Source organism: Lagenorhynchus albirostris, chromosome 1, assembly GCF_949774975.1.
Source record: "Lagenorhynchus albirostris chromosome 1, mLagAlb1.1, whole genome shotgun sequence".
NCBI lineage: Eukaryota > Metazoa > Chordata > Mammalia > Artiodactyla > Delphinidae > Lagenorhynchus > Lagenorhynchus albirostris.
The window spans coordinates 144,028,954-144,042,783 of record NC_083095.1 but is presented as its reverse complement, the minus strand read 5'-3'; the positions used below and the strand labels follow the sequence as shown (position 1 = coordinate 144,042,783).

The 13,830-nt window shown below is 41.4% G+C and overlaps 1 protein-coding gene across 9 annotated transcripts; it reads left to right on the top strand.

Annotated features, from left to right (window-relative positions):
* The first annotated feature begins 1,013 nt into the window (after window positions 1–1,013).
* On the top strand, window positions 1,014–12,458 carry ARRDC4 (arrestin domain containing 4). Of its 9 annotated transcripts, XM_060155928.1 has the most exons (10): window positions 1,018–1,167; window positions 2,682–2,708; window positions 3,326–3,543; window positions 5,675–5,741; window positions 5,990–6,137; window positions 8,597–8,699; window positions 9,698–9,954; window positions 10,529–10,691; window positions 11,273–11,427; window positions 11,781–12,458. In XM_060155928.1, the coding sequence occupies exons 6-10, from the start codon at window positions 8,624–8,626 to the stop codon at window positions 11,835–11,837; spliced, it is 708 nt and encodes a 235-aa protein (XP_060011911.1). In that variant the 5' UTR covers window positions 1,018–1,167; window positions 2,682–2,708; window positions 3,326–3,543; window positions 5,675–5,741; window positions 5,990–6,137; window positions 8,597–8,623; the 3' UTR covers window positions 11,838–12,458. The 9 variants fall into 9 exon arrangements, with proteins under 9 accessions (XP_060011863.1, XP_060011911.1, XP_060011870.1 ...); XM_060155887.1 differs by lacking the exons at window positions 2,682–2,708; window positions 3,326–3,543 and adding an exon at window positions 3,922–4,044; XM_060155896.1 differs by lacking the exons at window positions 2,682–2,708; window positions 3,326–3,543 and adding an exon at window positions 3,919–4,044.
* Window positions 12,459–13,830: the final 1,372 nt, after the last annotated feature.

Genomic DNA, 13,830 nt, shown 5'->3' with positions numbered 1-13,830 from the left:
GGCAGCGATGTTAGATGATAAAAAGAAAAAATTAGAATAGAGAAGGAATGAAGGATTAAAGAAGAAAATGAAACCGAAGACAGGCGACAGGAGCTGTGGGCATGGAGAACAGGGCAACTGGAAATTTTCGTGGACTGTGACACCGAGGTCAGGAACTCCTTTTGGGTAGGGAAGAAACTTGGGTGGCAGATGTTGTTTAGAAACGAGACTGATGACCTTATTTAGAGCAGGAAGAATGACCATTCCAGCCATTCTCAGTTTAAAGAAGTTGCAAGACGAGCCGGGCAGCAGAACTCCTTAGGGTTGTTCCAGGTTGAGAACCACAGCCTTCATTCTTCCCTTCTGCAGCTCTTTCTTAGGCTGTGAACTCTGAAACCCGAGAGAGGCGGGGCTCAGGAACCTGGATGTTAGTAGATGCCAAGTTGTCCATTAAAGTTCCGAGGCGGTCGGCCCCCAAATCTCACAAGGAAATACTGCTATATTCCTTCTTCCAGGGTATCTACTTCCTCTCGAGTATTGCAGATGCAATCATAAACACAAGCTGGTTGCAGCCACAACCTCACATTCTAATGTGAAGCCCCCTGACTCCCGCAAACAGTTCCCAAGCTGCTAGAAACCCCGCCTCCGTTTGTAACCATAGGAACGGCTGGCACGCCGCGAGCCTGAGATTCCCGGTTCCGCCCCCTCCCTAACCAATATTGTTCCCCACTATCTGTCCACATGGGCGCACCGCCTCACTATTGGTCAGTGCCCCAGGACTGTGCCTTGCCCCAGCCAATAAACGGACTGTGCACGTGCACACCCGCGAACTCTGATTGGTCACCACTCCCTGATCACGCACTGCCTTCCTGCGCCAGCCCGTGCGCGGCGGCGCCAATGAAATGACTCAGTAGCCATTTATAACCAATCAGCACGCCGCGCGGCTCACAGCCAGCCTATGGGCGCGCGCCGGGGGTGGGTTGTCCCGGCCCTTTTCCATTCCCAGCTGGGTTTGTTAAAGCGATAGGCCCTACGGCACACCGGGGCTCCACCGGGCACCGCAAAGCGGCCGCGCGGGCCCTCGGCGTGAGCTGGCGCCCGTGACAGCGGCGCCGCTCTGCTTGCGACGCCGGCTCCGGGCCGCTGCCGACGTCCTTGGTGCGGCCGCGTCGGCCGGTAGGATGGGCGGTGAGGCGGGGTCCGCGGCGGCGGCGGTGGTGGGCTCCGAGGGCCGCGTGAAGAGTCTAGGTCTGGTGTTCGAGGACGAGCGCAAGGGCTGCTACTCGAGCGGCGATACGGTGGCAGGGCATGTGTTGCTGGAGGCTGCAGAGCCGGTGACCCTCCGGGCGCTGCGCCTGGAGGCCCAGGGTCGCGCCACCGCCGCGTGGGGCCCGAGCGCCGGCGCCGCTGCCCCGGCAGCCGCCTCGGAGGTGGAGTACTTGAACGTGCGCCTGAGCCTGCGCGAGCCCCCGGCCGGTGAGCGCGGGCCACGGCCCGGAGAGGGGCTGGCGGGACTGGGAGAGGGCAAGCCGGCGGATGCCCACCGGCTGGGTGGGCGGGGGGTCCGCCCACGGGGTAGCCGGCCTCAGTTTGGTCGCCTTGACGGGCGGGCAACAATGCCTGCGCCCCCCATCTCACAGCACCGGGGAGATGGTGCTCACTTCTGCTGGCGCCCCGCCCCTGGCTCGCTGGGGTCTGACTGCCGCCACGGTCCCAGGACCATCTAGGACAGCTCTGGGAGTGAGCCGTTGCCATGGGAACCTGTGATGGGCAGTCAGGAATCGAGGATCTGGGGATTTAGGTTCCTTCTCTTGTGGTCTGAGGAGTGGAGGGCGGAACCAGAGTTTACGAGGTTCCATTCTCGGGTGCCCAGTTTATGGGGGCCCCTTCTCTCCCGCCCCGTCTCTAGATGCTAGTTCTTGGTTCGTGATGAGTTAGCAAAACCTCAGTCTTAGGAAGAGGGAAGTAGTTCCTGAGCGTTACGAGTTCAAAGGAAGTGCTTTTTGACTTGATCATCATACTTGGTTTCTCTCCTTTGGGGAGTGGGGTAACTTAAGAGTTCTACGTCTGTCTTACTTTCTTCGTATTTATTTTTCGCTTCTTTTTGTTTCCTTTGCATTCTCTTCCTCCCTCCCCTGGCCCACCTCCATAGACCTTTAGTGACAGTGGGATATGGGCACTGTAAGAGTTTCTGGAAGATTGATGACCCTTCTTGTGAAGTCCAGTTAATAGTGTAGGCTTTTACACTATTAAAAGTGCCCATGTGGAAACTCACTACATGGGTATTCTATCAATATTAGGTGCAAAAAAACACTAGGAGCGGTGAGTCTTAGTCTTCTTTCAGTTGGTAGGAGCTACTTTAAACTATTTTACTTTTCTGCCTCATCAGCTTCAGCATTTATCTGTAAAATAAATAATGGTATAGACTCTCGGCCCTTGAAGAATAAAATATAGCGTATCAGTGTTTAACCCTTGCTATGTATTATACAAAAATCAGTAGTAAGTGCAGTTTTTCCATGTCCTGCTGTGGAGAAGTAGACTATTCACAGTTAAATTCTCAAGGTATGTGAGAATCGAGTAATCCCAAAAACTGTGGTGAGGAAAACATGTATGAACCAAAGCCCTCTTTTGGATTAACAAGTATAGTATGTTAGGTGACAGTTCTTACCTGCCTTATGCCCTTTCATCATTATGGTTTCCAGAATCAACCTATACATGCCTACCCCAAGGTAACAGACAACACATTTTCAAGATGGCTGACTGGAGTCAAGGGCAATGGAAAAGGGAAGTAAATTGTTTTTTTGTCCAGGACTTTGGACTCTGTATCTCTGTGCCCGTAACTACTCAGTAAATAGATGTAAGATAAATAGCAGTTGGACCTGGGATTCAAAGTAAAAAATCGCTTTGGTAAAATCTGGGCTATCAAATAGTGTTTGATTCACAACTCAGGTTTCGTCTTGTCATTCTAACGGAATAGAATGGCTAACCCTAGACAACCTGAAAATCTTAGCTTGTTTTAGAATGTACCAAAACAAACCTTTGCAAAAAGTAAAATCATGGTCTGTTTTAGTTGATTTCATTGAGAAAAAGAATCACTCCTAATATCTGTAGCTTGGAAGAGGCTAGCAACTTTACATAGTTGTGGACTCTTAGGTTCATTTAATTCCAAAACCTAGCTGAATTTCAGCCACCTGAAGAGATTTTTAGAAATCCAGATATTCAGGAAGTATGGCTGTGGGATCTGTTTTCAAAAAATCTACTGGATAATTTTTCAGCATTGTTAATCTAACTACTTGCTTTCATGGTGATTGATTTTCTTCATATTTTTATTCAATAATTATGGTAGAAAGACAAGACACATCAGAGAGTTGGTTTCACTTCTTGGTCGCACACCAGGAGTATGACCTTGTGCGTGTTCCTCATCCTTCCTGAGCCCCAGTCTGCCTCTGTGATGGTCTTCTAGCTCCCACGTTCACCAGTGCTCTGAATTACGAGTTTGGGCTGAAGGACCATTAGCGAATGAAACATCTTGTGACATTGTAGTTCTCATTGCCTAAGACAAAGGTAATAAACTATGAGCAGAAGCAGAAATGGGCACATGATTCAGCTTGTGGACCTTCTTAATTAAAAATTAATAAATAAACAAGAGAAAGCAAGCAAGCAAAGATTTGTTTCCAAATACTATAACCCAGGTTTATCAACTTTCTCAAAAATTTTTCCTGTTTATGTTTTGAGGTAGTTGAAAGTCTCATTTTAAATGTTCTAGTTCCTATGTTGATTTGTTTTTTCTCTGAAGAGGGAACTTCACCTCTCTCTCAACCTCTTCCGATGTCCTGTGCAACTCTGTTCTTCACACTTGCCTGTCATGCTCTGCCTCATTCCCTTCCCTTCATCTAAACCCCTTCTCACTTGTTTCCATGCCAACCCTTACTTCAACAGAAGAAGTGGTTCTCAAGATGCCCCCGCCACTGCCATGGACTCCAGCATGCTAGGGTCATTACTTGTGTACAAGTGTCTATAGCCTCCTTTCCTCCCAAGGTCTATTTGGGGATTGAAGTTATTTAGGTTTGTATCCATTTCGTATCAGCTTTGTGCTTGACATTTAAGCACTGTAAATTTTGGACATAAATGAAATCCACATTTTTAAACATTTCAAGTACTTTGTCATATTCAGTAATCTAATGATTACAAATTGGAACTTTAGCCCAGCTCTAAGGAGTGTTGGGATTCCTTGAGCCTAGTACCTGATAGCTATAAAATGGAGAGGCTTCCCTGATTCCAGTGCTGTAGCACTGCTGGGACTTATAGGGTGGCTCTGGACACACCTGAGCTCTGGGACTCACTCTGTCACTGTCATTTAACATGGTCTCATGTCCCTTTGACTTATTCACTTAGCTTCCAAGTCACCCCCCTTTTGAGTATTTCTATTTGAATGATCTTAAGTGGCAAATACTTGTAAGGTTTTTTTTTCTAATATATTACACATTGAAAATTGGAGATAGATTCAGGAAACTTAATGGGCCAGTAATGCATTCCTGTTTCCTAAAAGTATAAGGTTGAAATGTTAACTGAGTTGATGACGGTCTTAGAACTCTAGTATTTAAATGAAAAATTATCCCATTTCACTAGTGATTTCTGGCCTTTAAATTTTTTTTAATGAATGGTTACAGTAGAAATCTCCATTTCATATCTACTGACCAGGCATACCTCAGAGAAAGTTCTCAGTCTGTTCTGCACTTTCTTCATATTAATCATCCCACCCTTGATGAGGGAATTTAGTTCTAAACTTGAATCTATGCACATAAAATGAAGGGAACATTTGTAAGTATCTCTGGGGAGCCACCCAACCAACACTGATAGCCCTGGAGTTGGCTTCAGATCTGAACGATACAGTCTCTGCACTCATCAGGGCTCCAGCAGTGCCTCTGGCTTTGCTAGGTCCATCCACACCCTGCCTACTGGCCTTCTCACAGTCAAGGATAAGCCTCTGCGTGAAATGAAATGGTGCTGGCTGACCCCAGAGCAGGAGGAAGGAGTCGTGGCCATGCTTGGCCAGGCCCACTCCATATCCCAAGTTAAACAACATCCCCTATTAATCAGTAATGACTCCTGCCTAATAATTTGTTCTGTTGGTTTGGCTATTTAGTATTCAGTATTCATAATATTCCAAGTAAATTTTTCCTCTCCTTTTCCATCTCTGCCCAAAGAATATTTAGTCTGATTTTTGTGGTATACCCAAAATAAATAGATATATTTTTTCTAGATTAATTTTAGGTCCAGTTTAATATTGGTACCTCATGTTAATATAATAGTATACTAACATTAGTATACTCATGCTAGTATACAAGTGGGGGAAATAAATGTTTATGTATATGTAGGTATGTATGTGTATATGGTTGTATACACATATATATGTATATGGGAGCTCTGGCATTTTATGGTAATTGTGTAATTGGTCTATTTGCAGATAGAAGATACATATGTATATACATATATATGTGGCTTGAAATTGATTAAACTTGGTAAAAGTTGATTCAAAATTTAATTCTCTAAATCTCAGTTTAATGTACTTTTTGATGTATATTCAGTGTTATATATAGCTAGGAAAACCTTTTAAAAAAACTATGATTCACATTGTGAAAATTCTTGATGTAATATGAACCTTAGTAAAAATAAAATGTATTCTCTTTTTTAGGTGAAGGCATCCTCTTACTACAGCCTGGAAAACATGAATTTCCATTTAGCTTCCAACTTCCATCTGAGTAAGTGAAACTGTGTAACTGGGGATTTCCTTTCCCTGCAACCTGTCTATCCAGTTGTATGGGCACCAAGTACCTTCTGACATTCAGGTGTGCATGTTTATCCTGAATAACCACTGAGTAGACCTAACCCCGCTCACCTTTTTTTTAAAAAAAAAAAACAAAACAAAACACCCAACACTTTAAGGGCTTTTCCCAGTTTTGTTAAACTGAAAACAAAGTTAAAAAGTCATCTCTTTGGTTGATTTCAGACCTTTGGTAACCTCATTCTCCGGGAAATATGGAAGTATTCGGTACTGTGTGAGAGCAGTTTTGGAACGACCCCAGGCACCTGATCAGAGCATTAAGCGGGAACTCCAGGTTGTCAGTCACATCGATGTCAACACACCAGCATTACTAGTAAGTTCTTCCTCCTTCTCTTCCTCCTTCCGCTTTTCCTCCTTCCCTTCCATCCTCCTTCCTTTCAACTGTGCTCTCTACATTTAGCAAGTCTGGTGGCAGCCTGTCCTGTCACTTTCCGATACAATCTTATAACCCATAGGCATTCACTATAAATATGTGATTCTAAGTTGGGCAAATTACAAATTGTGTGTGTTAGTACTATTGATTGTGTCCCTGTTGTTCAGGGCTTCTTTTGCCAGAAAGTTACATGGGCTTAAAATGCATTAATAAGGCTTAATAATAATAATGCACACACACAGAGTAGTTACTTTTCCCAGAGCAGCCACATTCACAGGGCTGTGGTATTCTAAACTCTTCGCTAATAGCAGGTTGAGGAACAGTAATTATGGAAGAGTATTAATCACTCCCAGCCTGTTATTGAAGCTCAGGCCATTATGCTGTGTCTCCTTGCATTTTGCATGTCATTTTCTAACATTAAGTAAGTGCATGCAGCTGCTCTGGAGACCCTTTCACTTATCATTTCCTTATGACAGATTTGGCCACATTAAAGCGTTGAACTTCTAATAATCACCAGAAATACTGTAGGCTGGTAAGAAAGATTAGGCTATAAGTAACAACAGAATAGGCAAGATGGGAGTTAATGAGCTAGATTCTTTTATCTAAACCCATATTATCAAAATAATATAAAATTATACCTTGTACTTTCATGATAGCTACTAGGACCTAATGGTTCTTCATTTAAATATGAATGAATGATTTTTTACTTCATAATTTAAACTTTCCATCATGATACTGATGTTACAGAGATATATTTTTAGTATTGGAGGTTTCTCTTTCTACCCAGTGTTTTTAAAGATCAGGAAAAGAAACAGGAGTTAAAAGTTGTTTAACTCTACTTCCACACGAAAGTGAAATAGAATTTACTCTGATGTTCACCTTTAGATTATAAAAATGTAACAGATATGGCCTAGTTGCATGGTCCCTTGTGGCCAAAATCGTACAATAGCCAGACCCAGCTGACCCAGCTTATAACTATGACTTATCACCTGCTCAGCACCTATTTTGAAAATTGATGATGCTGATAACTGCTTTGTGTTTCTAAAAACTACTTGGAATTGGGTGGTTAACTAATTCTAAACTATTTATGGGGCCATTGTGGCAAATAATTTAAAGATTTTTTATTTTTTGGCAAAAAGAGATACTATTTGTCCTTTACTATCCTTTTATAATTGAAAAAAATATTGCAGCTTTGGGTTTTACAGTGAACTTTTGGTTTGTGCGTCTTGTAAACTGAGCATTTTAAACAGTATTTTATAATACTGTTTTATAAACAGTATTATATAAGCGTCTTGTATCGCTTATCTTGCTACTGTAGAATAGAAAGTGGGGTGGTGAGTTCAATAACCCTTTAGATCCATTACACTAGGTGTGTTATTGCACTACCGTTACACAAAACCCAAAAATCATTCTAAGTTAAGGACACTTGAAATTTCTGCCTAATCATTTTGAAGTAAGGAAAAAAGGCTGTTTCCTTATTCCACATTTTAAATGCCAAGACAAAAAGAACATTCTGATTATTGATTTTTATACCATTTCTCCTTTTCCTGATCTACACATAAAGTCTTTAAAAAAAAAAAGTAGTTCTGTCATATTAATAGGTACTACTACAGTTTTTTGGGTTTTGTTTTTGTTTTTTTTTGTTTTGCGGTAAGTGGGCCTCTCACTGTTGTGGCCTCTCCCATTGTGGAGCACAGGCTCCAGACGCGCAGGCTCAGCAGCCATGGCTCACGGGCCCAGCTGCTCCACGGCATGTGGGATCTTCCCGGACCGGGGCATGAACCTGTGTCCCCTGCATCAGCGGGTGGACTCTCAACCACTGCCCCACCAGGGAAGCCCTCTACTGCAGTTTTTTTTGTTTTTTGTTTTTTTTGGTTTTTTTTTGTTTTGCGGTAAGTGGGCCTCTCACTGTTGTGGCCTCTCCCATTGTGGAGCACAGGCTCCGGACGCGCAGGCTCAGCGGCCATGGCTAACGGGCCCAGCCGCTCCATGGCATGTGGGATCCTCCCGGACCGGGGCACGAACCCATGTCCCCTGCATTGGCAGGCGGACTCCCAACTACTGCGCCCCAAGGGAAGCCCTCTACTGCAGTTTTTGATTGCTTTTTTAAAGGATGGTATATCACTTCCCAGAAACACAATGAAAACATAGGATAAAATAGAATGATGTCACCCTAATTTGAATCTGAAAATTCACCTTAGTTTTCCTGAAAAGGGAATGATTTTTAATGCTTTGTCTTTAACTATTGTACCTAGTTTGTCACAGGAAGATAAGAAAGGTTGATTTGTTGTTTTTTGGAAGACATTGCTGTACAACTGTTTAATAAAAAATGACATAACTTTAAGTTCTGTGAGTTTTCTAGACCAGTTTAATTATTTTTATTATTTGAACTTTTCAAGACCCCTGTATTGAAAACGCAAGAGAAAATGGTTGGCTGTTGGTTTTTCACTTCTGGTCCAGTCTCACTGAGTGCCAAAATTGAAAGAAAGGGATACTGTAATGGTAAGCAAACTGTTTAAAAATCCAAATTCAAGATTCATTCATTTTATTAGCTAATTGTAAGTGATTTTTAATAGTGTTTTGTAATTTACCAAGTATATAGTATTTTAAAACATGAATAATACAGTTGTCTGGTTCTGGTATAAATAATTGATATTTAAATATTTGTAAATAGATGAGCGGATCCCAATAATCCTGGTATTTCTGACTTTAGTCCTGGTACTTTCATAGCAAAGACTAAAACCAGTAGAGTGGGAAAATGCCAGCATTTTATTTTAATGTTGCAAAAAAATGTTCCAAGCAGTGTTGCTCAGAAGAGAGCTGTTGTCATATGAAAATACTGTTAGGCATTCTGACTCCATGCTGGAAATTCAAATATATGGGAGGGGCTAGAATGTAGAGCATTGACACTCTTAACAGATTGATATCAGAACAACAATCTGTGAAGGGCCCAATTCCATCCAGTGGATTTGGCCCCCACTCCAGGGTTCTGGCTTCTTGGAAATGAATATGGAATAGAATAGTATGATGGTGGGTGTATAATGTGGGTGTAAAACTTGGCTACTCCATCCATTGCTTTATTTGTGTTTATCAGTTCCTAAAATGGAAAGACTTTGTTCTTCTGTTGGGAAGATTTTAATTTGTTAGGCACTAATGAGTATGTTAGTGATCTTCTGTACTTAACGTAGTACTGAATCATTTATTTGTATGTCTTCTCTTAACTTTTATAGATACTGGTCATTTACAGATCTTTAGAGTTGGTAGCCTAATATTGCTACATTAGAAAAGTGAATCATGTGATAGTTGGAAAACAGTATCTACCACAAACTGCCATAAATTTTCACTTCTCTGACTCAGATTTGCAATGTAAGTTTTCCGTGAGGCTTCTCAACTTGTTAAAGCAGCGTTGCCACATTTCAGCTTTCATCAGTAACAGCTTTGTTCCACTGTGGAGAGAATTTCCTCAAGGGTCTCTGAAGGTGTTTCTGTTTTCTTTTTAGGAGAAGCTATTCCAATCTATGCAGAAATAGAGAATTGTTCCTCTCGTCTGATTGTTCCTAAAGCTGCCATTTTCCAGACGCAGACTTACCTGGCCAGTGGGAAAACGAAGACCGTGCGGCTCATGGTGGCCCACGTGCGCGGGAACCACATCGCCTCCGGGAGCACCGACACCTGGAACGGGAAGACCCTCAAGATCCCGCCTGTGACGCCGTCCATCCTGGACTGCTGCATCATCCGAGTGGACTACTCCTTAGCTGTGAGCACGGCGCTTGGTGAAATTAAAGACGTAGCGTGGAGCCATACCTGGTGCCATGTTACTGAGAAGATGTACCTTTAATACCCAGGAAAATGTCATTTTATGTCAGCATTACAACAAATTGTGGAATATGTGAAGATTGGCCTTTGTTTTTTAATCAAAAACTATCCCCCTGAGGTATTTAATTAAATAACATGGAAGAATGAAGGTGCAGTAGGGCTGCTATATTGAAGACATAAGTAACTTTCTGTGGTTCTGTGTAAGCTGTGCTCACTTACAATGAAGTGTATTAAGGCCACACTTCCCCACAATGAAGTGTATTAAGGCCACACTTCCCCATCACAGAGCGTTCACTGTATTTCGTGGGCTCTTCATTTAGTTCTTCATTTTATTCGTCAGGACAATTTACAGTTGTGTTGGGGGTGGTAGCAGACAACAAAAGCATTTTTTCTATGAAAAAATAACTGGGTTATTTACTATGAGGTTTAACTTATATTTGTGCCTTTCTCTCTCTCTCTCTCTCTCTCTCTCTCTCTCTCTCTCTCTGTTGTTGTTTTGTTTTTTGGCATATTAGGTGTATATTCACATTCCCGGTGCTAAAAAATTGATGCTTGAGCTGCCTGTAGTGATTGGCACGGTTCCATACAATGGTTTTGGCAGCAGAAACTCCAGCATTGCCAGCCAGTTTTTTATGGATATGAGCTGGTTGACGCTGACTCTGCCAGAACAGCCTGAAGGTAAAATGTTCTGAGGTTCTTTCAGAATGCAGTTTTACACATAGAGTACTTAAGAACAGGAAGTATGAGATAGGAAATGCTCAAATGATAATTACTGCTGCCACTACAACTATTATTACTCTTTTTATTACTAAAAATCATCAAACATTATTCCCAGAGGGGACTTTGAGAGTTTAGCTTATCCAAGACAGAAAGCTCCTAATGGCAGATCCAGAAATACAATCTACATCTCCTGATTCCTATTTATAATAGTAGAAGAATGGAAAATAATCAGAGTAAGAGTATAGAGTGTTATGTTGGTGTTTTCCGTAGCCACATTTCAATGATTTTTTTTAACCTAGACTAAAACACACACGTCTCAAAGAGAATATAAATCAGTGTTAATAGTACTTTAATAAAAGCAGAATCTACTGAATATTTTTTTGTTGTAATGGGCACAAAAACTTCCTGCTTAGAGGAAAAAATACCAATGTTTTATCTTCAAATTAAGCTAAGTTTCTTGTTCCTGTAAGAGTTCAGAAGAGAGTAATGTAATTAGTTTTTGCCTGGATTTCTTAGAGCCAACTTCTTTTTTGTTTCAGCACCACCAAATTACGCAGACGTGGTGTCGGAGGAAGAATTCTCTAGACACGTTCCTCCTTACCCTCAACCCCCTAACTGTGAGGGGGAGTCGTGCTGTCCTATGTTTGCCTGCATTCAGGAATTCAGATTTCAGCCTCCGCCTCTTTATTCAGAGGTAAAGCAAAAGAAAATTAGACTTGTGTTGTGCTGTTTGTAAATAATCCTGTGTGTCTGTTTTTGACTCCCAATTAGTAGAGGATACATACAAAAAAATTTTTACGATGGTGATAGATTATCACTGATCCACTTACCACATTTTGTGGTGTTTTCTTGGTACTCTGTAGCATACATGTAGAGTACCATGGATTGCCTTTAAGGCCATGGAATACAGAGAACTTAAGTGGCCTACTGGGACTTCTTAATAACAGGCTTTAAGCAGTTTGGCTTATGACCATATAATTAGAAATAGATACTAGAATCACGTTAAAGAATGCTGCAGTAGTAATCTTGGTCTGCTCGTTTTTGCAGGTTGATCCACATCCTAGTGATGCAGAAGAGACCCAGCCTGTTTCCTTCATTCTCTGAACGTATTTCAGAAATCACTGTGTTCATCACCAAATTAGAATGTTGGTTCTTTCCCCCTGTCTTTTTGGGGAAGAGGGAGGGAAGATTAGCTTAAGAACATAAATAGACATCAAGACTGAAGGTGATAGAAATTAAAGAATGCGTGAACTTTCCAGTGGGCCAACAGGATTGTTGCACAAGTTTGTGATGTGGTCTTGTATCCCTTTAGAACTATGGGACAAAGATGTGAAAAGTCACAGAATGTAATGGAAGTCCTGATGGTGATAGAGTAAGTGAAGAGTGCCTATGCTGACCCAAGAGAAAGGTGCCTGTAAACAGTGAAAACACTATGCGAGCATATCTTTACAAAGGTTTCTCAAAGTAGAACAGATGTATCCTCAGCTTTAAGGCAGTATGGACGCATTGGGAGGAGACTTGATTTTGGAGAACGTAGCAGCGCAAGGGTGTGCATGAACAGGAAAGGGGCCCACTCTAAATTAAACATGAAGCGAGACCCTCTGGTGTCAGGGTCTTCATGATTTCTAACCATATTCCATAGGACTGAAGTCCTTAAAAGAATCCTTTTCGGAGGTCATGGTCTTATGAGGTTCTAATAAAGTAATACAGTTTTCACTCTTTTAATGGTAGTTTAAGAGGTAGTTTGTAAGTTGGCTATACAGTATTACGAAACCAAGAAAGAGTTCCTTCCTTGAAAGGCTTGTCAGTTGAAAGGGGAAAGGTGTACTTCAATATGAAAACACATTTTGTTGAAAGTTGCACTTTTTATCCCCTTTAAGTACTTCAGCAGAGTACATGTTTGATTTTCCTCATATCTTATTTACCTAGGAGCATATTAGAAAAAGATAGGGTTAAAAAAAGAAAAAGAAAAAAAAAAGCTTGCATCCTTAGGATGCCTTGATAACTGCACAGGGGGAAAAAAGGCCTTTCTTACCTACCTCTGGTGGGGTTATCAGAATCAGATATGTTTTAAAACTCCAGGCCGGTGAAGTCTTCTTTGGAGTTTCTGCTCATTTGCAGTAGCAATCTCATCTCTCCTATCCCTAAACCTGAAACTGGACCAAGGGCAAAATCTATAAGGTTAACATCAGTTGAACGTTAATATGTGTATACCAAAGGGTATTTCAAAATAAATGCAAAATCAAGGCAGAAATACCATTTTCCCTTTTTTTGAAAAGTCATATAAACTTAATTTCTGTTAAGAGACTTAAGTCTACTGATGGCAGTCACTGTGTTGTTCATTGTTATTCCAGTTCTTTAGTAATTCTGTTTAAACTGTGATTTTTTTTATTGTTTTGGTGCAATATTTTATTATCCTTTAACCTCAGGATATTCAGACCAACAAGATTGTGTTGCTGCTAAAAGACTGAGCAGTGTTTTTACTGTCCCTCTGTCCCCTCCTAGTCACAGTCACATGTTCACTTGTTTTTACTTTAATCTGTTGGTTTTGTGAGCTGAGAGCATTTCTGTACACTAAGTAGAAGGGAGGTAGGGGTTCCCATGATAGAGATTTTGGACCAGCCCAGTACTTTGGTTTTCTCCATGTGCTGAGGGTTAGATGTGGAAACCCTGGTGCTTCCCATGCAGAATACTGTACTTCATTCAGCTGAACGATTAGCTTTTGTTTCAGTCAGTATATTCCGTTAGAAAAGTTTTAAGGTTAAATTTTGTATGTAAAAATTAGCTGGACATTTGATCAGGGATTTTTATACAAACATTAGGTAAATGTACGCTTTTCACCCTTGGGTATACCTCTCTTCTCTGTAATCACATACGCATCTTAGGCCGTTCTTTCATCTTTTAAGCCACTGAATGAAAATCACAATACGAACTGTTTTACCAATAATTGTGGTACTGAAATTGTCACAAATCTTTTTTCCCTGCTTTGGTTTTTTGGTGATCTTTTATTTTGCTTTGTTTTTGTGTGTTTGTTAGCTATGTGCTGTCTAAACAGTTTTATTTTTACTTTAAAAAAAGATCACCTTCAGCTATTTCT